Raw genomic sequence first — 27602 nt, 5'->3', positions numbered from 1 at the left:
GAGCTCTGCTGAAGGCTACAAGTCAACTCGGGTGTGGGACTGGCCCATTCTTGGGGTCTAGGGCCAGTGGGGGCCCTAGGGCCATTTGAGAGATCAAATGATGCTTTCATAGTGATCACATATCAGATCTTCTGCATGTCAGATATTTACAGTATGACTCATAACAGTAGCAAAATTACAGTTATAAAGTAGCAATGATAATAACTTTATGATTGGGGATCACCACAGCATGAGGAACTATATTAAAGGTTAGCAGAATTAGGGAGGTTGAGAACCGCTGGTCTAGGGCTCCCCCTTACTGTGGGTCTAGATTCATATGGAACCCTGCTACCTGCAGCCCACAGACCACATTGCAACTAGATTAGAGAGTCTCAGTGTTAGGACCCGAAAAGAAAAATAGAGGCAACTTTAAGGACCTCTTGCTTCATAGACTCTCAGCCCAAGCAAACAGCTCCCATCCTTTCCCAGCATGCCCTGTGTCCTGGCCAGGAACAGCCCCTAACCATCCAGAAATAGACAAAGTAGTGTTCCTTTCCTCACAGCAGACCAGCAGCTTCCCAGAGCCATGTCACAACAGTTTGGTCAAGACAGGAGACCATTCTGGTGACAGGGACATCTAGGAAGCAAGTATCTCCATGGAGCAGGTCAGTCCTCTGCCCTGGTCATTCACAACAGCACAAGACTCCTGAGAATCACAGAGGCCACCAAAGAGGGACATGGGTGCAAACATGGGTGCTCCCTAGATGTGGGGAACTGAGCCTTCAGGAAGTAAAGTCAGTGTACCTTTCTTCTCTGTCCCTTCTATGGCGGATCTTGTCCTATTTGTCTACTGTGTCCTGCATGCTGTACATCTCCCTGACTGGTGTCATCGGGAGCCAGGCGTGGTGACTGTGAGGTCTGGGGTCATCATTGACCGGGAGGCCTTCTCACCCCCCTTCCTGGAGTTGCTGCTGCTGGCTGAAGATGTTGGACTGCTGAACGGTACAGCCCATCTTTGGGTCACTATCCTGGACGACAATGACAATTGGCCCACCTTCAGTCCTGCCGCTTACACTGTCCACCTACTGGAGAACTGCCCACCAGGTAACAAGGGTCAGGCTCGACTGCTGCACCACCAGGAGCAGCTGATAGGTAGAGGGGGGTGGGGGTTAGAGGCACTGATGGACACAGAATTCTCTTCAGGGAAAAGAGTGGGAGAGAGTCAGGAGAACTGGAAATTCCATCTCAAAAGTCTTGGCGTGCCGTAATGATCAAGTACACTCCATCTGTGTTCCAATATGGGACGTCTACTTAGTATAACTATTGTGTTGTTGAGATCGGTTCTTAATACTGTAGCCCAGGATATCCTGAAATGTAGCCCAGGCTGACCACAAACTCACTATATAACCTAGGCTGTTCTTGAGCTCACAGTATCCTCCTGCCTCAGCCCCTCAAGAGCTAGGTTTACAAGTGGGAAGACATGGTGATGCCCATCTAAGCCTGACTGTCTTGTAACTCAGCATAGATTCAGGATCATTCTCATTAGAACCTAGTTTAATGGAGGTAGGGGGGTGAGTTTGGTTCTAAAGGTTACCTAGAAGGATTAGAATGTTCTGAAACATAAGGTCACCACTGTGGTATGTGCTGGCAAGACTGTGGTAAGGAGAGGCCTCTTTTGCATCATCAAAAAAGGGTCTTAGGCTGTGATCCAGGGATAAGAGTACCTGCTGTGTAAACATGAGAATCTGATTTCAAATCCCACACCCACAAACAACGCTAGGCATAGCTGTGGGTACACCTACGAGGGATGGAGACAGGAGGATCCTTGGGGCTTACTGGGTACCAGCCTTACTCCAGGTTCAGTGAGAGACCCTCTGTAAAAGGAATAAGGCAGAAATTGATGGAAGAAGATGCCTGGCATCCTTCTCTGGCCCCTGTGTGCACGGACAAGTACATTTACATGCACATGTACACATACACCGCACACAATGACCAAAAGGTCCTGACGGATCTTTCTACAAGAGGCCCAAATGCTCACCTGCTCCTTGATTCCTTCCCACAGGATTCTCAGTCCTTCAAGTCACAGCCACGGATGAGGACAGTGGCCTCAATGGAGAGCTGGTGTACCGAATAGAGGCTGGGGCCCAGGACCGCTTCCTCATCCATCCAGTCACGGGAGTCATCCGTGTTGGCAATGCAACCATTGACAGGGAAGAACAAGACTCCTACAGGTTGACGGTGGTGGCCACCGACCGGGGCACTGCTCCCTTGTCAGGCACAGCCATCGTCACTATCCTGATTGATGACATCAATGACTCCCGCCCTGAGTTCCTCAACCCCATCCAGACAGTGAGCGTGCTGGAATCAGCAGAGCCAGGCACCGTCATTGCCAATGTCACTGCTATCGACCTTGACCTCAACCCCAAGCTAGAGTACCACATCATCAGCATCGTGGCCAAGGATGACACGGACCGCCTGGTGTCCGACCAGGAAGATGCTTTTGCTGTGAATATCAATACAGGTAGGAGGGCGGCTGCTCTCTACCACCCTCTCCTGACCCTGCCCCCGCCCCCCGAACCCTTGTTCCCTCCCTCTCTCCCTTCTTCCCCCACCTTCTTTCTCTTTCTCTGCCATTCTCTTTGTGTTCTTTTCCTCTACGATGTGTATCCACCCCTCTTCCCGCCCTTGCTCCTCTGCTGCCCCCTCTCACCTCTGCCTTCCACCTTTTCTTGACAAGCTGCTCAGCCCTTTCCGACTCCTTCACCCTACAGTGTTGCAGCAGTGCCCGTCTTCCCCACATTCATGCTGGCATTGGGTATCACAGAGTTTTAATGTTTATAACTTGAATGGAAAACAGTATAATTCACATTGATATAATGCATGTTTCCTTAATAAGGAGATTTGGCCAGACACCTTTGATTTGGTGCATACTGGCATTTAAACGTTCTGTAAATTATATCTGTGCTTTTATAGTCTTCTTTCAGTATCATAAAAACAGAACCCTGGTTTTATCTTTCATGGCGTATCCTGCTTGCTGTAATTTTGACAGTTTACTGTGTGTCCAACAGTTAAGAGGTTTTGGTCCTCTGTGGAGGCAGGGCAGGGCACGACTCTTACATGGAGTACCATAAAAATTATCAGGGCAAGTGGGGTGTGGTGGCACATGGCTGTAATTCCAGCACTTGGGGGATCGCTGTGAGTTTGAGGCCAGCCTGGTCTATAAAGTGAGTCCAGGATAGCCAAGGCTACACAGAGGGATACCCTGTCTCAAAAAAAAAAGAAAAGAAAAGAAAAGAAAAAGAAAGAAAGAAAAGAAAAAGAAAAAAAGAAAGAAAGAAAAAAGAAAAAGAAAAAAGCTTGGCAATGACCAAATGCTAAAAATCATTACTATTGAGAGAGATGGGTTGAGGCAACATCATCCATAAATGATAGATGACTGATAGACATCAGTACTGTCATATCATAGTGTGGAGACTTTGAGATTCTCACATTGCTGTGGAGTCCAGACCAGGGTCCCATCAGACAGCAATCAAACAGAGTGCATTGATTAGACTGCAGGCCCTACCAGCATAGAGGGTGAAAAGCTGTGAGTACACACCATGGGACATTAGACATCAGTCAGCTACTGGCCGGCCACACAGCAATGAGAGGGAGGGAGGGAGGGCTATGTTCAGATTAGGAGCTTGCTGGAAATCGTAAGAAACAGAGTGAGATACACACCACAGCAGCAGCTGCAGAACTGTGCAGGAGTAAATGGGTCTCAGGGATACTTTTGTTTCTCTTGAGATGGGGACTCAGGAAGAGCAGCCCGGCCTCAAACTTGTAACATGGCCAAAAGTGACCTTGAACCTCTGGTCCTCTTCCCTGCTGTACAAAGAATAGGGGAGGGAGAGAGGGGCAAACCCAGGGCCTCCTGCATGCTGAGCCACTACTCCACAACTGGGCTACATCCTTGGCCGCGGCACACGCACGCACGCCATAGGAACACTCTGCCTGAGAGGAGAGGCATAAAACCAGAGTAGGATTACTTTCGTCAGCATTTGTGGCCTAAAAGAGAAGAACAAATAACCCAGGGGCCCTGGAAGAAGCTGATGGAACGGTGAGCTAGCTTTGGCTAAAGCAAAGAGGTCCCCAGCTAGTCAGTCAGGACCACAGGGAGCCACTCCACCTCGGCTTCCCCCGATAGAGTGTCTCCCCAACTTTTCTCTTCCTTGTCCCCTCTATCCACCACACACACACACACACACACACACCCCGCTGTCTCCCACTGATTCTTTCTCTCTGTGTTTTTTTCTTTCCAGTGTCTTCTCTGTCCCCCTTCCTCGTGGCTCCCAGCCCCCTTGCTCTGCTTTCCTATCCTTTCTTCCCAGATCCTCGGACCCTGTCTGCTCCAGCTGGGTTCTCACCCCATTTCCTTCCCCTCTTCCTCTTCTCCCTATCCTAGCCCCTCTTGCCCTGGCCAGCTCTGAGTCCCACAGCTACTTACCCACCCACCCATGCCCTGCCCCAGCCCTCCTCGCTGCACCCGGAACTAACCAATGTTAACCCTCTCTTTCTCCCTCACGGCTGGCAGGCCTACAGGTTTGAGCTCTGTTCTGTCACTTCCCACCTCATCTCCTCCCTGCTTCACCCCCATTGCCTTCCTCCATGCCTCACACCCCACCCTTCCTGCTCTGGGGGGGCCGGCCCAGGCCATGCCCAGCCTTTGCAGACTGAACGCAGCTGCCCTCTCCCCAACCTCGCTCCTCAGCCCGGGGGACTGGGAGCGAGAGTAGGAAGAGGAGGAGGAGGAGGAGGAGGAGGCGGCCACCCAGGGTAAGTGATCACCCATGGCTGGGACCTGTGGAGGACAGCAACCCAGCAGGGCGTCTGCCAGGGGGAAGGATGTCCTAAGACCCTGTACCTAAGAGGGAGAAGGAGGTCTTGGTCTAGGGCCAATGAGGGGACACCAGGAGGAGCCACACAGGCCCTAGCAGATTGGCCAATAGGTCTGTCCAGCAAAACTCCAACTCCTGGAGAGTTCCCCTCTGGTTTATGGAGCTGCTCCGGGGTTACAAGGGAAGAAAGGGAACCTGTTGTCACCAACATAGACTGATATTTCTGCCTTGTAATCAGCTCCATGTCACATGTTGCTTAGTCAGGACAAAGGGACACACCTGGGAGCTCCAGCCTGTCCCTCCAGGGTTCTTGCCCCATGGCGGGTTCCAGCTGCCATGGGGTCTTCCTGGAATAAGCATTTGTAAAATTGTGACATAGAACCTAAAATGTACCATTTTAATTTTTTTTCCTGGTACTGAGTATTGACAAGGCCTTTTCTAGGTATGCAAGGCGAGGGCTCTGTCACTAAACTGAATTCCCAGTCCCACTTTTTAAGTTTTATCTTATTTTATTTTTTTAAGATTTATTTATTTATTATGTATACAAATCTCGTTATAGATGGTTGTGAGCCAACATGTGGTTGCTGGGAATTGAACTCATGACCTTTGGAAGAGCAGTCAGTGCTCTTAACCTCTGAGCCATCATCTCTCCAGCCCTATCTTATTTTATTAAGACAAGATCTCACTTCAGATCTTGCCACCCTCCTGCTTCGTTTTTCAAAAAAGTAATGATGCAATTTCTTAATTTCAATTTGTCCTGTTATTTTTATTGTATGTGTACTGGTGTTTTGCCTGCATGTACGTTTATGCACCATGTGCATGCAGGACCCATGAAGGCCAGAAGAGGATATTGAATCACCCGAAACCGGAGTTAACACATGGTTGTGAGCCGCCACGTGGATGCTGGGAATAGAACCAGATCCTCCAGAAGAGCAGCCAGTGCTCTTAGCACGGAGCCAGCTCCCCAGGCCCTTAGTTCACTCTTTGGAGTAGCTGGGATTACAAGCATATATATTATCGTGCTTGGTTTAGTATTTGAGATGAGGTCTTGCTTTGTAGCCCAGGTGGACCTCAAATGCCCCAGCCTCCTGCCTCAGCCTCCCACAACTGGGATTGCAGATGTGTGCTCCTGGGGCTGGCTCACCTCAGCCATTTTTAGTGTATTCTTCAGTAGTCCAAAGGACATTTCACTCTCTTGTGCAATACAAGCATGCTGTGTTGTTGTTGTTGTTGTTGTTGTTGTTGTTGTTGTTGTTTGTATCGGCCAGGCAAAGTTGTGTTGATAGAATCTCATTTAATTTTTCTGATTCCTGGGAGCCCCTGAAGTGGTGCTATAATCCCTCCTCCTTTTGTAAATGAGGAAACACCAGTTGGACAGCTTGCCCAAGGTCACCAGCATTGGCTGAAAGGCAGAAAGATAGGCTCCAGCTTATACTCGTGGCTATGGGACATTCTAGATGCAAGCCTCAGGGTCCATCAGGGCCCTCTATCATGATGAGGGTGTGGTGGGGCAGGAGCTCTGAGAAGCCCAGACATCAGGGGGTTCCCCTCTAGCTGAATCTGACTTGGTCTCACCCACAGGGTCTGTGATGGTGAAGTCCCCCCTGAACCGCGAGCTGGTTGCTACCTATGAGGTCACACTCTCGGTGATTGACAATGCCAGCGACCTCCCAGAACGGTCTGTCAGTGTGCCAAATGGTAAGATTCCCTGTGCTGTAAATAAATAAATAAAAATAAACTATAAAAAGCCGGGCGTGGTGGCGCACGCCTTTAATCCCAGCACTCGGGAGGCAGAGGCGGGCGGATCGCTGTGAGTTCGAGGCCAGCCTGGTCTACAAAGGGAGTCCAGGACAGCCAAGGCTACACAGAGAAACCCTGTCTCAAAAAACCAAAATAAATAAATAAATAAATAAAAGATTCCCTGTGCTGGCATCTCTTATTGGTCACACAGAGCCATTCGAGGGCTGGAATGGGCCAGGAGCTAGCTCAGGCCTGGCCTAAGGAAGGAATTCCAGGGCTTAGCAGTCTCAGCACTACTGAGAGTCAGACTACCTTTGAGACTCAAGATGACTGTGACCCTAAATGTGTGAGGTCTGCACCCTTAGACTCTGAGGTGGGAGGAGAATCAGGAGAACTGGGAAGGGCGTCAGAGAGTAATAATGGAACCCAGGGTGTGGCCAGCACAGGAGATAGGAACTGTCCCTCTGATAATGATCTGAGAGGAAACCATGAGGTCAGGACAGGAAGCAACGAGCAAAAGAAGGGACCTCAAGGTGGCAGACCAAGGGGGAGGGGGGCTCAGGCTCAATGATAGAGAAAGGGGCAAGTGGTATATCTTCCTAGGCCATGAGCTGGGAAGCTATTATGGGCTGGATTGGGCAGGCTAGGCAGAGGGGGCAGGCAGTGGAAAGAGCATAGGGATGGGGCAGCCTCAGTGGCCCCTGCCACAGGACAAGGACAGTTAGTTGTTGGGGTGGCCTGGGCTTGGCAGACACTGGCTGCTTATCTTCATAGCCCATAGCTCAAGTATTTTTTTAGAGGGAAGCACGCGTTTGTCTCTTGTTTATCTCTTGTGACCTGAGGCTTCAAGGTCACAGGCCCAGGCTTTTTTATGCTGAGGAGAGACCACTCAGAGGGGCTAGAGGCAGCTGGATCAGAGGAATGGTCTAAGACCATCATCATCCTAGCTCTCAAAGTTTGTTGGGGAGCTGTGGCCCCTGCAGGACCAACGGCTCCATCAGAGCCATCCGGCCCATTGGTAGAATACAAGTCCCTCCTCTTTTGGAGCAGAGGGAAAGGCCACAGGTTATAGTCTGAAAGTTGGGACAGGCTCTTAGCTGGAATTTTTATGTAGGTTCTTAGGATCAGACTCTGATTTGATCCTAAGAACCCATAGAAAAATTCCAGGCACAACAAGGCATCCCTGTAATCCCACAGCTAGGGAGGTGGGGACAGGCAGATCCCTCCTCAGACCAGTAAGTTCAGCCTACTCGGTTTGTTCCAAGCAAGTGACAGACTTGAGGAAGAGCAACTGTGCCCTACACACACACACACACACACACACACACACACACACACACACACACACACGCATGTGTACTTGCACACACACACACATGCAGCTATACACACATACACACCTGCACCTGCACACACACACACATACACATGTGAGAACATGAACGTCATATACACATGCACCTGCATACACATGCATGTGTATGCACACACATATGAACATGTACATCACATACACATAAAATAAAATAGTGGGAGGCACTGCTCTCTTCTGAGCCTAGAGCCCCTAGGCTCTGAGGGGGAAGAAAGACCAGTGGAGCTCAGTAATGGGCAGCAGGCAGCAGGGTGGGACACTGGTGCCCATCCCTGATATTCACTCTTACTTGCACCCCAGCCAAGCTTACAGTCAACATCTTGGACGTCAATGACAACACACCCCAGTTCAAGCCCTTTGGGATCACCTACTACACAGAGCGAGTCCTGGAGGGGGCCACCCCAGGCACTACACTCATTGCTGTGGCGGCAGTTGACCCTGACAAGGGCCTCAACGGGCTGATCACTTACACCTTGCTGGACCTCACACCCGCAGGCTATGTCCAGCTTGAAGACTCTTCAGCAGGTACGTGGCAGATCTCCACGTATAGCCATGTATATCTGTGGATACCCATGCCTGTTAGCCCCTGTGGGACTGTGGCTCACTTATCAATATCTAGTTGGAGCCCCCCCTCACCCCGCCCCTGCCTTTCGGTGGCCTGGATGAGATTCAACATGGTTGACATGCCAGTCATTTTCCGATGCTTCCAGCAAAGGATAGAAGTTTCTAGTCCTGGCTGAGATGGAGTGAGCCCCACTACCATTTCTACCACTGAAGTTCCTGTGAGCACATACCCTTGGGAGCAGGGTGTTAGACAGGGAGGTGTCTCAGGATACCCTGAGGTCATTAATATTCATCCCAGGGAGTCCAGGAAGCTATCTTATCTCTTCATTGAGGAGGACAACTGATGACAGTCCTCCTCAGCTTCTCCCCTGCCATGGCCGGGGCTACCTACCCTCTTTCCCTGTCAAGGCCCCTCCTCCCCTCAGCGCCCCAGGTCCTTCTCAAAATGTAGCGAGCCCAGGAGGAAGAAGGGGCCACACCTCAACAACAGGTGCCTCTGTGTCTCAGGGAAGGTCATTGCCAACCGGACGGTGGACTATGAAGAGGTACACTGGCTTAACTTCACAGTGAGAGCCTCAGACAATGGCTCGCCACCACGGGCTGCTGAGATCCCTGTATACCTGGAAATTGTCGACGTTAATGACAACAACCCCATCTTTGACCAGCCCTCCTACCAGGTAGGTGGCCAGAGCAACATGGGGGTCAGGACACGCACCTATTCCTTCGGGTCTTTGCTGTGTCTTCCACTCCCACTCACTCCCCCCCCCCACAAGCCCCCTGGAAAGCTGACAGCAGGAACAGCTTGTTGCCCTGGGGCCTCACTGAGTGAGGGGATTCCTGGGCAGGGCCTAGGCTCCAGGGTGGCCTGCCTTCTCTTTCCTCTTCTCCCTCCCCACACGCTTTGTACCCCCCCCCCTCTCTCTAGGAGGCTGTTTTTGAGGATGTAGCTGTGGGCACAGTCATCCTGAGGGTCACTGCTACTGATGCCGACTCGGGCAACTTCGCCCTCATCGAGTACAGCCTGGGGGATGGAGAGGGCAAGTTCGCCATCCACCCCAACACTGTAAGCACACAGCAGAGGGCCTGGCACCCTGGGAGCGGGAAAACCTAGATTCCTGGTCTGAAAAGCCACCAAAACCATCCCAGGCATCTCCACTTCTGAGTCCTGTCACATCTGTAGACTTCAGGCTTCTTTAGCTAAGTTAGCAAAGTCTCCCAAGGGTTGTTAAGACTGTTGTCCCTGGCTGGGTGTGGTGGCACATACTTTTAATCCCAGCACTTGGGAGGCAAAGGCAGGCAGATCGCTGTGAGTTCGAGGTCAGCCTGGTCTACAAAGTGAGTCCAGGACAGCCAAGGCTACACAGAGAAACCCTGTCTCTAAAAACACACCCTTTTGTGAGAGTAGAAATTCAGAGGAAAAGATGGAATGGCAGTTCAAGTGTCTGCTCATTAGCCCAGAGGCTATTGCCAATGTGAGGAGGCAAGCCTTGCAAAGGGCAAGAGTGGTCAGCAGGACCTTCCCTAGTTTCTGGAACTAACGGAGCACTCAGGGGTAGTGCCTAGCATTAAGAACAATGACTGGTCCAGGCGTAGTGGCACATGCCTTTAAGCCCAGCACTTGGGAGGCAGAGGCAGGCAGATCATCGTGAGTTCGAGGCCAGCCTGGTCTACAAAGTGAGTCCAGGACAGCCAGGGCTACACAGAGAAACCCTGTCTCTAGAAACCAAAAAGAAAAGAAAAGAAAGAAGAGTGACTATGATCAGAATACATCCTCTATGCCAGGCCCTGGTCAGGCATTTGCCTCCAGCCTGTGGGCTAGTGACTCCATCTCAGATAGAATAGGGTGGTGAGGGCAGGAAGAGGACCAGAATGGGGATACTGTGGAGACTAATGCTTTGCTTCAGAGCTTTAATGCAGACGCAAATCATGTCTGGCCATAGTAGATGATCAATGAACACGTCAAATTGATGCATCGCCTGAAACCCTCCTCCCCCAACTAGGGTGACATCTACGTGCTGTCCTCTCTGGACCGGGAGAAGAAGGACCACTACATCCTAACTGCCTTGGCCAAAGACAACCCCGGGGATGTGGCCAGTAACCGTCGAGAGAACTCGGTACAGGTGAGGGATACCAGCCTGGGCCCACGACAGGAGGCAGCAAGCCAAGTCCATAGGAATGACTGTTCCAAGTGGGCCACCAGCCCCCTCAGGTGTGGTGGCAGGAAAGAAGGGAGGTTGGCTGCTGGGTTTCCAGGGCTGTGGCATCAAGACACAGAGGCTGTTTGGGAGACATCTCTCATTCCCTACTGCCATGTGAACAGCTTAGTACACTGGGACGTGACCCAGGTGACACCTGGTTACCTTCACAACCCAGCATCTCAAGGTGTCCAACAAAACAGTACGGCAACAGAAACTAACTATAAATGAGCCATCTTCATTTGTGGCTTCGTTTTTATTTATATTTTTCAGCTTTTGAGACAGAGTCTCACTACATGGCTTATGCTGGCCTCATACTAGAGGCCTTCCTGCCTCAGCCTTGGAGACGGTACAATTTGGGGTGCCAGGGTATCCCAGGGTAGCTTCAAACTCTTTGAACTGAGAGTGACTTTGAACTCTTGATCCTCCTGCCTCTACCTCCAAAGTACAGGGTTTATAGCATATACAACCATGCTTGGTGTGTAGAGTGCTAGAAATTGAGCCTAGAGTCTTATGCATGCTGGCTACAAAGAGACAAACTCCACCAACTGAGCTACCTTCCAGCCTAAGATCCTGTCTGAAAAAAAACAAACAAACAAAAAAAGCAGCTGTGGTGCACATCTGTAATCCCAGCACTTTGGGTGGCAGAGGCAAGTGATTCTCTGTGAGTTCGAGACCAACCTAGTCTACAAAGTGCATCAGTGTAGCCAAGGCTACACAGAGAAACCCTGTCTCGAAAAACATATATATATAAAATGGGTGTGGGCATGAGCCTTTAACCCTACCATCTGAGAGGCAGGAGGATCCCTGTGAGTTCGAGGCCAACCTGGTCTACCTAGCAGGTTCCAGGACAGTCCATAAAGACCCCGTCTCAAAACATAAACTAGATAAATGACAGTACCTTTCACAGGGTGCGGGAGGTTGGGGTGGGGGGCCCTGTCCCTCCTCTATTCTACTTTGCTCTTGTGTGGTGGATTTTTTGTTTGTTTGTTTGTTTGTTTGTTTGTTTGTTTGTTTTTGGGTTTTTTTTTAGGTTTTTGGAGACAAGGTTTCTCTGTGTAACAGACCTGGCTATCCTGGACTCACTTTGTAGACCAGGCCAGCCTCGAACTCACAGAGATCCGCCTATCTCTGCCTCCTGTGTGCTGGGATTAAAGGCGTGTGCCACCACCCCGGTGGCGGAGGGGTTTTCTGAGGTAGCCACTCTCATGGTTTTATCTGTCTTGTGATCTCCCCAGGTGGTTATCCAGGTGCTTGATGTCAATGACTGCCGGCCTCAATTCTCCAAACCGCAGTTCAGCACGAGTGTATACGAAAATGAACCAGCGGGCACCTCAGTTATCACCATGCTGGCCACTGACCAAGACGAGGGCTCCAATGGGCAGCTGACCTACTCTCTCGAGGGCCCTGGAATGGGTATATGGCCTTCCCTGGCTGCCCAGGGGTGCTTAGAATATGGGGAGAGGCAGGCTGCCTGGGCCAGGGGGAGGAGGAAAAGGAGGGCACAGGAAGGCTGTCTCACCCATGCCATCTCCTTGCTCTCTCCCGCTGGCAGAGGCTTTTTCTGTGGACATGGACTCGGGCCTGGTGACCACGCAGCGGCCACTGCAGTCCTATGAGAGGTTCAACCTAACTGTAGTGGCCACAGATGGTGGGGAGCCCCCACTCTGGGGCACCACCATGCTCCTGGTGGAAGTTATTGATGTCAATGACAACCGTCCCGTCTTTGTGCGCCCACCTAATGGCACCGTTCTGCATATCAGAGAGGTAACCCTGACCCTGGGGGCCCATTGCCCACCGGCACTCGGTTCCCGCATCCAGCCCGCTGCCTCATCCTGCATTCATCACCTCGCAGAGTAAAAAGCCCCCATTGTGAGATCGTGGAAACTGAGGCCAGGCAAGGGAGAGCAGATTTGCCACACAGAAAAGACCTTGAGCATTGGCTAGTCCTGTGGGCAGTGCTAAGAAAAGATCTGGGTTCAAGTGTGACTCTTTGGCCACACCAGCCAAATGACCTTGAGCAAGCGACTTGTCTGAGATGTGCTTTCCCCTGCTAATGGGACTAATAATAGCACACACATCACCTCTTGTTCACAGACCAAGGAGTATCTGGTCTCCTGCCACCCACTTCTTCCCAGACATAGTTCAAAATGAGCACAAGGCCGTTTCTTGTCTGATGACTTTGCTGATGCCAAAATGCATGACTCAGGCCCTCTCCCGCCTTGGTCTAACTGGCCATCTAGTCAGGGGTTGCCCTGGCTTCTGCTCTTCCCTTCTATCCTAAGGCCCCGGTCATCCTGGTGGTATAGTTGGGATACCTCTGGGGCTTGTCTTTTGCCTCATAAACTCAAGCAAGTCTCGCCCCTCAGAACATCAGTGCTGACACCATCTTGTCATTGTCTCCTTCTTGAGGTCCTGTAGGAGAAATGATCCCATAAGTAAGCTCTGGGAAACACTGGGCCTGGTGTCACACCAACACGGATACATTGGTCCTGTTTGCTTTGCCCACTAGGGAGCTCACAGTGCCCTGACTCCCTCCAATGACCCTGAAGAGACTTGGGGCACACACTTTGCCTGCAGCTTCCATCTTATGTCAACTGGACCCTAATTTTTAAAATTATTCCATCTCATTATAATTTGCATATGGTTCTTGTCAACCACTTCAAAATCTTTTTTTTTTTTTTTTTTGGTGAAAGGAAATATGGGATGTAAATTAATTATAATCTAATTCTTTTCCACATCAAAGGCTTCATTTGCTAAGCTTTCCCTTCAAGGGCTCTGGATTTGGGGAGATCTATGTCTCCTGAACAACCAGCATTTATAAAGTAATTACCTGTCACCCACTTTTCATTAATTAGATAACTCTGGCATTTGGACCTTTTACTTGTTGTGAACAATGAGAAAACAATGAAGTCAGGACGAGCTGAGAGTATTCTAACAGTCGAAGAGACGCGTTCTTACAGGGAAAGCAGGCACTCGAGGCTTCGAGAAGTGAAGACCTTAGCTGAGGGGGCAAGGGATGAGATCGTCAGGGCCTGGCTCTGGGATTTTTTTCATGCCCAGGTGCTCCCTTCCCACAGGAGATCCCGCTGCGTTCCAACGTGTATGAGGTCTACGCCACTGACAAGGATGAAGGCCTCAACGGGGCAGTGCGCTACAGCTTCCTGAAGACCGCAGGCAACCGTGACTGGGAATATTTCACCATCGACCCAGTTAGCGGCCTCATCCAGACTGCTCAGCGCCTGGACCGTGAGCAGCAGGCAGTGTACAGTGTAAGGGGCGGGCGTGGGTGAGGCTGTGTAGATGGCTGCTGAGCTACCTCTGGGGCACTTGTTGGCTCGAGCTTCCCCTAGAGCCTTAAGCCAACCTCCAACCCCATCTTTCCCCTCTGACTAAATTCCTTCCACCCTAGCTCATCTTGGTGGCCAGCGACCTGGGCCAGCCAGTGCCCTATGAGACAATGCAGCCATTGCAGGTGGCCCTGGAGGACATTGATGACAACGAGCCCCTCTTCGTGAGGCCTCCGGTGAGCTCACCCATTGCCTGTACCGGTGACACCCCCACAGGGACTCATCACCTGGGAGCCCACACACGCACACACTCTGCCCTGATACACATTGAGTTATCACACAGTGAGCCTCCACCTACATGGGCTGGTTCCAGGGAACAAGTAGCTTCCCCCAAGCAGCTATGACATTCAAACTTGGGCACTGTCATAAGGGGTCACTCAATGATCCAAAAACTGTGCAAAAACACCCAGCACTTTTACATTTGTGTAATGTATAGTCACGTTCATCGTATATACATATGTACATACATACGGCATGAAAATTGGCTCTAAAGTCTTTTTTTTTTTTTTTTAAAGATTCATTTATTGATTATTATGTATACAGTGTTCTGCCTGTGTGTACACCTGCCGGCCAGAAGAGGGCATCAGATCACATTATAGATGGTTGTGAGCCACCATATGGTTGCTAGAAATTGAGCTCAGGACCTCCGAGGAGCAGTCAGTGCTCCTAACCTCTGAGCCATCTCTCCAGCCCGGCTCTGAAGTCTTGAGCCAAAACTTAGCCAAAAGTGGATAGGACTGAAGGGATCTAGTGTGGCTTCGTGTGTGTGTGTGTGTGTGTGTGTGTGTGTGTGTGTGTGTGTGTGTGTGTGTATGATATACCGTGTGTGTGTGTGTGTGTGTGTGTGTGTGTGTGTATGGACGTATAGATGGATGGATGTATATGGATGGTATACCTCATAGAGGCCGTGTGCATGCATATAAGAGTACAGACACTTGATGGAATATGCACTCAGACACTGGGGATAAATCTGAGAAGGTTAAACCCTGTCGTCATTGGGGGTTACAGGGGTTCTGCTTGCTCTCTAAGCAATAAAGGCCTCAAACCCCGCAAAATAGGTACCAAAGGTCCTCTGGCCAGGGCTGCAGCTTAGCTTGGCCTCCTGTAACAACCTCCTCTCCTACAGAAGGGGAGCCCCCAGTACCAGCTGCTGACAGTGCCTGAACACTCACCCCGCGGCACCCTCGTGGGCAACGTGACAGGTGCCGTGGATGCGGACGAGGGTCCCAACGCCATTGTGTACTACTTCATTGCAGGTGGGGTCAATGGAGCCGGGGCTCCACTCACCCTGGGTTTGAAGAGGACTCTGGGGGGGCCCTTCCACTCACCCTGTGCCCTGCCCTTCCCCCAGCTGGTAACGAGGACAAGAACTTCCACCTCCAACCAGACGGGCGCCTGCTAGTGCTTAGAGACCTGGATAGGGAGAGAGAGGCCATCTTCTCCTTCATAGTCAAGGCATCCAGCAATCGCAGCTGGACCCCTCCCCGTGGACCCTCCCCAGCCCTCGATCTGCTGACTGATCTCACCCTGCAGGAGGTGCGCGTTGTGCTGGAGGACATCAATGACCAGCCGCCGCGCTTCACCAAGGCTGAGTACACCGCAGGTGCAGGGACCAGCCAGGGCCTGAGGGCGTGGGTGGCTCCTTCCCTGACATTTATGTGGCCCTGCCTGTTCCCACAGGAGTGGCCACCGATGCCAAGGTAGGCTCGGAGTTGATCCAGGTGCTGGCCCTGGATGCGGACATTGGCAACAACAGCCTGGTCTTCTATGGCATTCTGGCTATCCACTACTTCCGGGCCCTTGCCAATGACTCTGAGGATGTGGGCCAGGTCTTCACCATGGGTAGGTGCCCCTGTCACTGCATGGACTTCGGTTCCAGAGATGGAGTGTGTGTGAGCATAGGAGCTAGGTGGTCTTCCACGGCGGCCCTCGCTTCACCTACTCAGTTTATTCCCTGCATATTCATTCCTGTCTATATACATATTTTTGTCTGTGTGTGGAGGGGTACATTTCTATTTATTTCAAGGAGGCGGGTGTTACACCCACAGAGCATGTGTAGAGATGTCAGAAGACAACTTGGAGGCATTGGTTCTCTCCTTTACCATGTGAGTCCTCAGGGATCAGGCATGGTGGCAAGTGCCCCTAGCCACTGAGTCATCTCACCTTGTTTTTATTTTTATTTATTATTATTATTATTATCATTATCATTATTATTATTAACAACATCAGCATCTTGCATAGCACATCTGGCTTCAAGATCCCTACGTAGTCAAGAATGATCTTGAGCCATGTATTGTGGCACATACCTTTAGTCTCAGCACTCAGGTGGCAGAGGCAAGCAGATCTTTGTGAGTTCAAGGCCAGCCTGGTCTACAAAGAAAGTCCAGGACAGCCAAGGCTACACAGAGAAACCCAGTCTCAAGAAAAACACGAAACAAAACAAGAAAAATGATCCTGAGCCACGTATGGTGGTGCAAGCCTTTAGTCCCAGCACAAAGGTAGCAGAGGCAGGTAGATCTTTGTGAGTTTGAGGCCAGCATGGTCTAAATATTGAGTTCCAGGAAAGCCAAGGCCATATAGTGAGACCCTGAATCAGTTTTAAAAGAATAATCTTGAGTCTCTGATCCTCCCGCCTCCACCTTCCAAGTACTGAAAATACACTCATGGGCCACCATACCAAGCTTATGTAGTGCTGGGTACGAAACCCAGAACTTCATCCATGCCGGGCAAGCCCTCTATCAGCAGCCATAGCTCAGGCCTTTTTTTGCTTTTCTCCGTGTCGTGTCCATCCATCCCTCTACTCATCCATCTCTCTCCCCATGCTACTTTCCACAGCGTTCCCCATCTTTGCATTTGCACCCCTTCTCTTATGTGTCAGGCACTCAGCGAGGCACCGCAGCGGAGCTGGCCACATGCCTCTGGAGGCTCATGTGGCTTGAGCTTTCATCAGTGTGGATGGGCAAGACCCTCTGGGGGCAGGGCCTGCAAGATGCCCATGGCTCCTCACCCAACACGAGCTCCTCACCTGTGGGCCAGTGTTGAGTCCCAGGAAGACTCAGCCTAATATTTGACGCCCCCATATCTTCCTTCTAGTCCCAGCTTCTGGCCTCGTAGCCCCATACAGACCATCTGTATGGGCTCTGTATCCACTCTGCTCCACCCACTGGCCCTCTGCCTTCATTTCCTCGATGCTATCCCAGCCTCCATCTTTCCTGATATACCTTTGTCCTTCAAGGTCTAGTTCAGACCCCACCTGCTTGAGTTACATAGCCAGATCCCCTGAACTCGCTGCCCTCTTGTTAATGTGATGCTAGCGACTGAAGCCAGGGCCTTTGGCATGATGGGCAAGCATGGCCACTGAGCTCTAATCCCAGCCCTCACTGCTCTTACTTTAATAAACCAAGTTGCAAAGGAGCTAGGGAAATTGCCACATGGCTAGACAATGGCAGATTTTGAACCCAGGTCTTTTACCCTTTTTTAGAGCCATCTAGGCCAGTGGTTCTCAACCTTCCTAATGCTATGACCCCTTTAATACAGTTCTTCAGGTTGTGGTAACTTCAACCTTAAAATTATTTTTGTCACGACTCCACAACTCATTTTGCCATTGTTATGAATCATAATGTAAATATCTGTGTTTTCTGATGGTCTTAGGTGACCCCTGTTGAAGGGTATTTTGACTCCCAAGTGGCCCACAGATTGAGAATCACTGGTCTAGGCTGTGCAGTTTATATATTTGTGGAATTCTAAAGTACATATGTCTAGAGCAGTGTTCCTTAACCTGTGGGTTGTAACCCCTTTGGGGCGGCAAACGATCCTTTCACAGGGGTTGCCTAAGACCATGTGCATATCAAATACTTACGATTCATAACGGTAGCAAAATTACAGTCATGAAGTAGCAATAAAAATAATGTTATAGCTGAGGGTCACCACAACATGAGGAACTGCAGGAAAGGGCCACAGCAGGAAGGTTGAGAACCACTGGTCTAGTGCGTGGAAAAGATGCTACAAAGCTAAGAAACAGTCATCACACCCTTGTCATCTTTGGGAAGGAGAGCCTGCAGTTACTTAAAATGCAGTGTTTGCCGGGCGTGGTGGCGCTCGCCTTTAATTCCAGCACTTGGGAGACAGAGGCAGACGAATCACAGTGAGTTCCAGGCCAGCCTGGTCTACACAGCGAGTCCAGGACAGCCAAGGCTACACAGAGAAATCCTGTCTCAAAATAAATAAATAAATAAATAAATAAATAAATAAATAAATAAAATAATAAATACATAAATAAATAAAATGCAGTGTTTAAATAAAACTGGAGCAACCATTAAAAACAAGATTTCAGCTAGGCACAGTAGCATATGACCCCTAATCCCAGCACTCAGGATGGAAGGGAGGGGAAGAAATATGCCCTCTCTCTGAGAACGTGGGGGAGGGGGCAGGACTCGGCATCAGTATGTGTGGCTCCTGAGCTATGCCACCCCTGTATTCTTTCACAGGGAGCGTGGATGGCATACTGCGCACCTTTGACCTCTTCATGGCCTACAGCCCTGGCTATTTTGTGGTAGACATTGTGGCCCGAGACCTGGCTGGCCACAATGATACTGCCGTCATCGGCATCTACATCCTGAGGGACGACCAGCGCGTTAAGATAGTCATCAACGAGATCCCAGACCGTGTGCGCGGCTTTGAGGAGGAGTTCATTCGCCTGCTCTCTAACATCACAGGCGCCATTGTCAACACGGATGACGTGCAGGTGTCCTGGGCCCCTAGGACTCGGGCGGTGGGAAGAGATGGGGCAGATGAGGTCACTTCAGAGCCACATGGCTTTGATGGAAGGCCCCAGGCCTGCAGACCTCCATTTTCTTATCCATAAATAATGCTGATAGCGAATGAGGCCTGGGTGGGAGTTAGCAGCCAAGCCAGGGAGATTTGGCAGCGATGGTAGGTCAATACACGGGATAGGCTCCTGCAAGCCGCCTGCCTGTCCCATCCCGCCCGCTGTGCGAGCCATGTGGCTTTACTCCCACAAACTGCCTTCTCTCTTAGTTCCATGTGGACAAGAAGGGGCGGGTGAACTTCGCACAGACTGAGCTGCTCATCCACGTGGTCAACCGGGACACAAACCGCATCCTGGATGTGGACAGGTAGGTGGGGGGGGCAGTGCATGTCTGTGTTTGGACTGCCTGCCTGCCTGATTTGGGGGGAGAGGAACCCCAGAAGAGATGTAAAGTTTACCATCGGCCTCCCTGCATGGTCAGAGCTGGGGAAGAATACAGGGAGACAGTGTGGGGGGGGGGGGGGAGGCTGTGCTCACGCCTCTGGGCCTCACTCTGATTAGCCAGGGTTTTATTGCTGTGAAGAGACACCGTGACCACAGCAACTCTTATAAAGGAAAGCACTTGACTGCGGCCGGCTTACAGTTCAGAGGTTTAGTCCATTGTGGCATGGTGGAAAGCAATGGCAGCATGCAGGCAGACATGGTACTAGAGAGGTAGTTGGGAGTTCTACATCTGGACCTACAGGAAGTAGGAAGAGAGATACACTGGGCCTACGCTGAGCTTCTGAAACCTCAATGCCTCTCCCTCATCCCCTACCCCCTCTCCCCCCACCCTTTTACCATGTGACCCTCCAACAAGGTCACTCCTACTCCAACAAGGCCACGCCTCCTAATAGTGCTGCCTCCTAGTGACCAAGCCTTCAGATCTATGAGCTTCTTAGGGCCATTCCTATTCAAACCACCACACTCTCCTAGTCTATAAACCTGTCCACTTGTTTGGGGTCCGTGACGGCGCTCTGGACACAGGCCTGGGGCCCATCAGATACTATGCGCTCCCAGCTAAGGGGCTTTTCTCTCACAAAGTTTCAGAGCCGCATGTGAACTCTGGGGCTCTTGGCGGCAGCGGGACACACTGCCCCTAAGGGTGGAGGGTGGCTCCTGGGGGCAGTGGGTGGCTGAGGTAGAGCAGAGAGCACGGCCCCTGTGCAGGGTCATCCAGATGATCGATGAGAACAAGGAGCAACTTCGGAACCTCTTCCGCAACTACAATGTCCTGGACGTGCAGCCTGCCATCTCCGTGCGACTGCCGGATGACATGTCTGCCCTGCAGGTACCCTGGTTGTTGTGCCAGTCCCTGGGGTCTGGGTTGTGGCCCTGAACCCATCTGCTGACGGCTGGCCTGCTGTCTCCACAGATGGCCATCATTGTCCTGGCCATCCTTCTCTTCCTGGCGGCCATGCTCTTCGTCCTCATGAACTGGTACTACAGGACCGTGTGAGTGTCCCCACCTTTGGCCTGAACCAGAATGGCCAACGTCTCCTGGACAGCGTGTACCAAGGCAGGCAGGCCCAAGGACCAGAGATAGCAGAGCAGCTTCCCTTTATGGAACTGACTGACACGCTCTCTCTCCCCCCTCTCTCCTCCCTCCCTTTCTCTCTAGACACAAGAGAAAGCTAAAGGCCATTGTAGCTGGTTCTGCAGGTTGGTGAAGGCTGTCTGGGAGTCAGGTTAAGGTGGCCAGGAGCTCCCATTGATTGTACCCTTTCCCTCCTCACTCTAATTCTGTCCCTGCAGGGAACTGTGGCTTCATTGACATCATGGACATGCCCAATACCAACAAATACTCCTTTGATGGGTGTGTGGATTCCTCAAGTCTGCAGATCCCCTTTGGAGATCCCTGCAGTACCCAGCTTGTGAGAAGTATCCATGTCGGGCCCCACACAGCAGCTGAAACATGGAGTGTGGGCACCCCCTAGTGGTCTCATCACTTCTCTGCCCTCTCAAAAATGTTCTGTCCAGGTCCCAATTCCAAGGGAAGCAGAGGGAGGGGGTGCGGTCTCCCTGACAAAGCTGACCCAAGCTGGCATGCTGTCCTGGCTCTAGCAGGATCCTAGGATAGAAGGATGTAGCCACAGCTGCCATGGTGGAGTTCCTATAAAGACATGCGGAAGGCATTCTGGCTGGCCAAGGGAGTGGGTGGGTCTTAGAGGCAGGGCTCTGTGAAGGCATCTTCCCCCACCCTATGCCATACCCCAACTGCAGAGCCAACCCTGTGTGGCTGGACCCTTTCTGCCGGAACCTGGAGCTGGCAGCGCAGGCTGAGCATGAGGATGACCTGCCTGAGAACCTGAGTGAGATCGCGGATCTGTGGAACAGCCCCACCCGTACCCATGTGAGCCAGAGTAGCAGCCTGTGGCCAAGCTGAAGACTTCGGAGGGTGGTCCCCCTACCCCATTTGCAGAGGATGTCAACTTCTCTGGTCCAGCCAATGTTCCCTCTTCCCCAGGGAACTTTTGGGCGTGAGCCAGCAGCAGTCAAGCCTGATGATGACAGATACCTGCGTGCAGCCATCCAGGAATATGACAACATTGCCAAGCTGGGCCAGATCATTCGAGAGGGGCCTATTAAGGTGAGCCCTCCCCTGAAGGGTCCTGCACCCAAACCCTGTCTGAACTTGACCCTGTATTCAAGGATGCAAGGAGATGGAAACTAGGTTTATCCAGGCCTGCCTTCTGTCAGGACTGAAGGGAGTTTGAGCAGTAGGGTTTGGAACTCAGCAGCCCGTGGTGTCTCAGGCTAGCCAGTTTTCAGGTTCGCCTCCCATCCTCTGCATTGGGACTGGGATTCCTGTGCCATCCTGCCCGCCATGGGAGCGCGTGTGTACAAGTGGTGAGGCAGGCACCGGGCCTAAGTGGGGAGTTAACCCTCTCCCCTCCTTCAGGGCTCGCTGCTGAAGGTGGTCCTGGAGGATTACCTACGGCTCAAAAAACTCTTTGCACAACGGATGGTACAAAAAGCCTCATCCTGCCATTCCTCCATCTCCGAGGTAGTGAGGTAGCCTCCGGAGCGGGGGAATCTGTGTGCTGTGTGCCCCATTCCTGGGGATGCTGCTCTTTCATTCTCAGACAGCCCTGTTACTGGGAGCTGTGTGCTCTTCTCTCTGTAACCTAGCATCCCAACTCAAAGGCTGCACTGGGGAGACGGGGCTCCAGAAGTCAGAAAGGAGGCTGTGTTGTCCAGATTCTGTGGGGCCTTTCCTAGAAATGAGGTGGGCTCAAAAGCAATGGTTCTTAAGAGTCCAAAAAACCCGAACCACCTAAGGGGCCTTCACTTTAAAATGAGCCAGGAGGGCCAACCAGGCCTACCTACACTTGGCTTCTACTCCAGCAACTAGAGATTGGCACTTACACTGGCTTTCCGTAAAGCCCGTTTGCACCTGGGTGTATGCTATGGCAAAGTGGGCAGAAAGCTTGCAGCAGGACCAAAGCATTCCTACCTCTGGAGGTTCTACCTGGCCATGCTTACTATCAACTTAGTTACAAACTCCGATACCACAGTGGTGTCCAGACTGGCATCCATGTGCAAGAGGACAGGTGGAGACCCTTTTAATATCCAGATTCTGCCCTCCACTTGAGAAGGCTGGCAGGCCCGTTGGGTAGATGTTAGATGAGGTGGTGAAGAAGTGGGTCCCAGCCATAGCCCTCAGTTCACTGTAGTTCTCTGAGCCATAAGAATGTCCCACCTTTTGCAGCTGATCCACACTGAGTTGGAGGAGGAGCCTGGGGACCACAGCCCAGGCCAGGGCAGCCTCCGTTTTCGCCACAAGCCACCCATGGAGCTCAAGGGGCCAGACGGAATCCACATGGTTCATGGCAGCACAGGCACACTGCTGGCCACTGACCTCAACAGCTTGCCAGAGGATGACCAGAAGGGGCTGGACCGCTCACTGGAGACTCTGACGGCCTCTGAGGCCACTGCCTTTGAGCGCAACGCCCGCACAGAGTCAGCCAAGTCCACCCCTCTGCATAAGCTTCGAGACGTGATCATGGAGAGCCCCCTGGAGATCACAGAGCTGTGATGTCAAGCCTTGCTGCTGAGCAGCCCACCTACCACCCTCCAGGGCAGGAACAGGGCCAACTCTCTGCCCAGCCTTTGCGGGGTGACCTCAGGCTGGCCCTGGACAGCTGCTCAGATTCACTTCCTGCCAGAAACTGACTCCGCACCTCATCTCTACCTTCGTAAAATTGGTTATTTTTTTAAGAAAACTTTAAAAATGCTAAGTGTCTAAGGATGAGTTAAGGAGGGTCACTGGAGGAGCCCCAGAAACTGAGGACCAGCTTGGGCCCCCCCCTTACGCCACCAGGGAGCAGGGACTCAGCATAGAACTGAAAGTCTGCTGGCCCATCCCTGCCTCAGTTCAAAGTCCTACTGTACTTCTGCCTGCTGGGTACCCAGGTGGCACTCTGCCCCTCTACAAACACAAGGCTGATGTTGGCATCCATCCCATCTCCCCATCTTGAGGTGCCCAGTTGACAGACATGACTGATGTCCCCTTGGGTTTTGAATGTAGAGTGTTTGTGTGTATTCCTCTAAATTAAGTTACTCCCTCGAAATTTCCTCCAGGTTTTGTTTAACTGATACTTAATGAAAGTTTCTGGAATGCTCTATTTAAAAAGAAAAGCAACTCACGTGGAACCAGCAATACATGGACTCTGGTGACGTATAAGATCCTGGGGGAGTGGGAGCAGCCTCTTGGCTAGGAGGGGTCACCAGGAGCTGAAGGGGCAGTGGACTCAGAGCCCACCCACTCTCTTGTAGCTGAGGTGTCAAAGAAACACAAGCCCAGATCTGGTTAACAGAACTTTATTAAGTCACAGAAACTTAGTGCAAAAAAAAAAAATAAAATAAAATAAAAATCTAGGTCCATTTAGCTGCACATGCCCATGCTGCTGGCTGTCTCCTGGCAACTGGAGGCACGGGGAGCTTCAGCTCCTCCTCACCAGAAACCACCATCCAAGGTCCCACACAGAGACCCTCATCCATCACCCACTGCCAGGCAGATGCTTCATCCATGATGAGGTGAAAGGGCAGGTCACCAAAAATAGCTACAAGTAGGAAAGGATCGTGCAGGACCTCCACAGCCAGGCAGGGGCCACTGTTCACCAGCCTCACACACAAAAGAGGCCAGGCCCACAAGACTGTCACATGGCACGGGCATGTTACATTCAGAATTTTTTTCCCTCCCCACCCTATCCCACAGAACCCCAAACAAGGCAACGGGAAGCAGATGGGAAAGCAGAGTAGAAGGCTGACCTATGGATAGCAAGGTCCCAAGCAGTGCTTCTGAAATCTGTGCTGTGACAATGGCAAGTCCATCAGTCTAAAGGTCTGGTTATTCTGTGCTTCTAATCAATCAAAGAAAACTCCTTGGTGCCACAGAAGGTGGACAGCTCCCTCCTCAAGGTAGGAGGCAGCCATAGACTCCCCCATACCTGCTACACACCAAGTCAGGACTCAGGAAATGCCCCTGCCCTCTGGCTCACCACCCCCCTCCAGTAGGTGGGTGAAAGGGCAGCTTGGGGAGCTGTTGCCCAAGATGTTTTCATCCTTCAAACAAAAAAGGGACACTGAAGTGGCTGTCAGCACCTCTTACATGACAGCAATGCTACAGTAAAGGGGAAGAGATGAGGGAAGGACAAAAAAAGGGGGTTCCTACTTATTATGAAGTCAAATAGATCTGTGTGTTTGTTAGCCTAGACCCACAAGTAGGCAACATCTGCAAGTTGGAAAACTAGTTCCACACATGGCGTTTGCAATGGTCGACAGCCTGGGAGGAGAAAAAGATGACAGGTTAGGCCACACAAATCGAACAGTCATGGTCACTTGCACGTCAGCATCACCCCAAACGTGATCTGGCTTTGCTGCAGGTGCTAAGAACTGGGACATTATCAAAACAGGACTGGTGGCCCTCAGGGCTTTGAGGTCTCTTAAAACACTGGTCCAGAACGCCCCTTGCTGTCCTGTAAGAACACCCCTTCACCTACTGTCAGCGGGTTCCCAGGTAGGTCCTGCTGTTTGACTGGCAGCAGCAAGGCCAACCAACTACCAAGGGCTCAAGAGGGGCAGGCTTAGGCCAACATGCTAGTCATGGGGTGTGATAGTGCAGATAGCCCAGCAGTGGCCCAGGCTGACTCATCTCCCTGACAAGGAACCACAAAGAGAAAACAGTATTTACCAGAGGCCAGGTCCAACACACCACTAGGGAAAGCAAGTCTGGCCCTCAGGGCTGCTCAATAGTTTTTAGAGCACCCTTGAAATGGGCCTCAGCCAGGAAAAGTGCCCCCTGGGACCCGTGAGGACATGTGTGGAGGCAGGGGCCATGGGTCCCACAGGTATGAAATGGACAAGTAAAAAACAAAATATTAGGGGACACTGGCTAAGAGCATGTGCTATGTAACCCTAAGACCCACACAATGGTGGGAGAAGTTCTCCTCTGACTTCACACATGGCACATATGCACCCACGTTATCATCTTAGACAAAAGCCCAGTTAGGGCTGTGGCTCTATTTCCATGATGCAATCAATCCCCAGCCACTCTGTAGAAGGCAATCTAGGACACTCACATTGCATCGGGCGGCTGTCTCCATGTTCTGACACCAGTAGCTAGGGCCCCAGACGCACTTCTCAGTTCCCAGCAGCAGCTTATAGGCAGAAGGGCAAGCTCTAACTTTCTGTATGACAAAAGACAGGGAAATGAGTCATCCTGCCAAGACGTCCAACATCTGTCTTGCTCCCTAACCCTTCTCCACTCCACTTAGACCACATCCATGCTGCTGCAAAGTCCAGGCCATCTGACAGGACTTACCGAGCACACAAAGGAAGGATCCATCACTTCCACAAGGACTTCCACTAGCATGGGCTCATACTCAGCCACAAAACTATCACACTGCCGAGGAAAGGGACAAATGTTACAGCCGTGCTTGTGTCTATTCAGCTAGACATTATACTAGAGGCTATTTCAGAACCCAGGGGTCTGGAGGTTGATCCCACCAGCCAGGTCCTTTCCCGTCTGTGGCTCCATGTGCTGCCCCTCAACCTCAAGTCTAGAACACAGAGGATCACCCTGCATTCTTGCACTGGGACACTAGCTGTGAGCAGCCATGCCCATACCTGCTTCTGGTAGGGGTCGGGCAGAAAGCTGCAGCCCTTCTTAAGTGCAGCCAGTATCTCTTCCTTGGTACTGTTTTTCTCCAGGTTGTGCTCCAAATATTTGACCAGTTGCTTGCACACTTCACAGAACCCACCGTTCTTCTGAGAAGGCACATGTGCTACAGAAAAGAGGATGCAGAGCTCAATATTGGCAAAGTTCTCCTTGACCTGAGAGTGTGGCCCTTCCCTCTATGTACCTTGGACTTACCGCGCAATGCAGACTGTTTGGGCAGTTCAGGCTGTTTTGGCAGTGCAGGTACGATGGGCAACGCAGGCTGCTCAAGTGTCTCCACCAAAGCAGGGCTATCAGAACAGAGGTGGACCACACCACACACCAGGTTTGGGGTCACTTCATGCAGAAGGATGTCCAGCAGGGAGGGACCGTAGGTCTCCACCACCTCCTGGCACTTGGTCGAAGTAGGAGGGGGTAGTAGTGAGCATGCTTTGCCCACACCTCTAACTAGTAGCTCCTGAAACAGATGAAAGGATTGTATCAGACTGGAGCTAGAGAGAAGAGACTCTAGACCCACTAGGAAACTAGCCAAGAGGTGGGTGCTATATCCCTCCCCTGGAAACCTTCCACCCAGGCACTGGTGTGCACATTTGCCAGAGATAATGTCCTATAGGCACCTTCTGACTCTGGAGGAAGTACAGAGTGGGTCTCCCCATGCAAGGAGACAGCATACCTCAGTAGCATTGTTGGCAAGCAGTTCAGACAACTTCTGCATCAGAAACTGACAAGCCTGGCAGAAGATCACGCTTTGGGCCTGTAACAGATCCTTCTGTGCAGAGCAAGGAGAGAGAGTTTTAAGGCTTGGACTTGAACACTTCTGGCATGCTCTTGCCACGCGAAGACAGCAGAACCAAGAGCCTCCTCCCACCAAAGGCCACTGCCTAGCAAATGCAACCTGATGGTGGCTTCACATTGCCAACGTGGGATATACATGGTGGGAAACCCATCCCTTTCCTCAACCTTCTATGGCCCCTATTATACCCAAAACCCACTCTGGTTTCACACTTCAGAAGGCAGCCCCTTTACAGCCTGGAACAACTGTCCCCTGTACATTTCATCACCTTGCCATCCTGCATTCATGCAAGAGAGGTAGATGGCAGTGTAAACAAATTTGGTACTAGTCGGTCCTAAAAATCTCATTCCCATCTGAAACTGTTGCTCAGAATCTACCTCTGCTAACACAGTGCTGGCAAGGAACCTCTGTGCCTGCCATCTTCCGTCTCTGCTGTCTAAACAGGCCATTACAATGCAGTGTACTCCAAAGATTGGAATCTTTCATTCTAATGACTGCCTTCTCTTCATGAACCAGAGTGGGAGGAGGGAGTGGTGCCCAGACAATTCCTTTATTCCATCAGATGCTTTGCCCTTTTCTATTGCTACACACTGAGAACAGAGGAGACAGAACAGGGGATGGCTGCTGGTCAGGCGCCAGGGGTGTTCTAGAACCCGAGGTGTCCGTGCAGGCAATGGACCAGGGGACAGCTAGGCCAGACGCCAGGGGTGTTCTAGAACCAGAAGAATGTGCATATGCTTTG

At 51.4% G+C, this 27602-nt stretch overlaps 2 protein-coding genes across 4 annotated transcripts in view; one reads left to right on the top strand and one right to left on the bottom strand.

Annotated features, from left to right (window-relative positions):
* Positions 1–23460, top strand: part of CDH23 (cadherin related 23) — a 382149-nt gene extending 358689 nt beyond the window's left edge. Inside the window, exons 45-68 of one of the 2 annotated variants that reach the window (XM_084751804.1) lie at positions 880–1083; positions 2042–2500; positions 6438–6554; positions 8269–8493; positions 9040–9209; positions 9458–9595; positions 10533–10652; positions 11966–12143; positions 12283–12494; positions 13808–13999; positions 14140–14253; positions 15204–15333; positions 15429–15680; positions 15758–15919; positions 18565–18821; positions 19115–19212; positions 20055–20175; positions 20260–20339; positions 20506–20546; positions 20640–20700; positions 21108–21237; positions 21352–21474; positions 21787–21891; positions 22597–23460. In XM_084751804.1, coding sequence (XP_084607930.1) covers positions 880–1083; positions 2042–2500; positions 6438–6554; positions 8269–8493; positions 9040–9209; positions 9458–9595; positions 10533–10652; positions 11966–12143; positions 12283–12494; positions 13808–13999; positions 14140–14253; positions 15204–15333; positions 15429–15680; positions 15758–15919; positions 18565–18821; positions 19115–19212; positions 20055–20175; positions 20260–20339; positions 20506–20546; positions 20640–20700; positions 21108–21237; positions 21352–21474; positions 21787–21891; positions 22597–22923 — 4016 coding nt within the window. In that variant the 3' untranslated portion in view covers positions 22924–23460. Of the gene's footprint in view, positions 1–879; positions 1084–2041; positions 2501–4755; positions 4795–6437; positions 6555–8268; positions 8494–9039; positions 9210–9457; positions 9596–10532; positions 10653–11965; positions 12144–12282; positions 12495–13807; positions 14000–14139; positions 14254–15203; positions 15334–15428; positions 15681–15757; positions 15920–18564; positions 18822–19114; positions 19213–20054; positions 20176–20259; positions 20340–20505; positions 20547–20639; positions 20701–21107; positions 21238–21351; positions 21475–21786; positions 21892–22596 lie in introns of those variants that run through there. The other variant, XM_084751803.1, reaches the window with a different exon arrangement.
* A 232-nt stretch (positions 23461–23692) lies between these two features.
* Positions 23693–27602, bottom strand: part of PSAP (prosaposin) — a 28328-nt gene continuing 24418 nt past the window's right edge. For both annotated transcript variants that reach the window (XM_084751807.1, XM_084751808.1), the window contains 6 exons: positions 26741–26836; positions 26263–26524; positions 26016–26173; positions 25711–25791; positions 25469–25576; positions 23693–24672 (listed from right to left, as the gene is read on the bottom strand). In XM_084751807.1, coding sequence (XP_084607933.1) covers positions 24637–24672; positions 25469–25576; positions 25711–25791; positions 26016–26173; positions 26263–26524; positions 26741–26836 — 741 coding nt within the window. In that variant the 3' untranslated portion in view covers positions 23693–24636. The remainder of the gene's footprint in view (positions 24673–25468; positions 25577–25710; positions 25792–26015; positions 26174–26262; positions 26525–26740; positions 26837–27602) is intronic.

Source organism: Acomys minous, assembly GCF_964271855.1.
Source record: "Acomys minous genome assembly, chromosome: 13".
Classification (NCBI taxonomy): Eukaryota; Metazoa; Chordata; class Mammalia; order Rodentia; family Muridae; genus Acomys; species Acomys minous.
The sequence above is the reverse complement of the archived record's forward strand: the minus strand, read 5'-3'. Positions and strand labels throughout refer to the sequence as shown.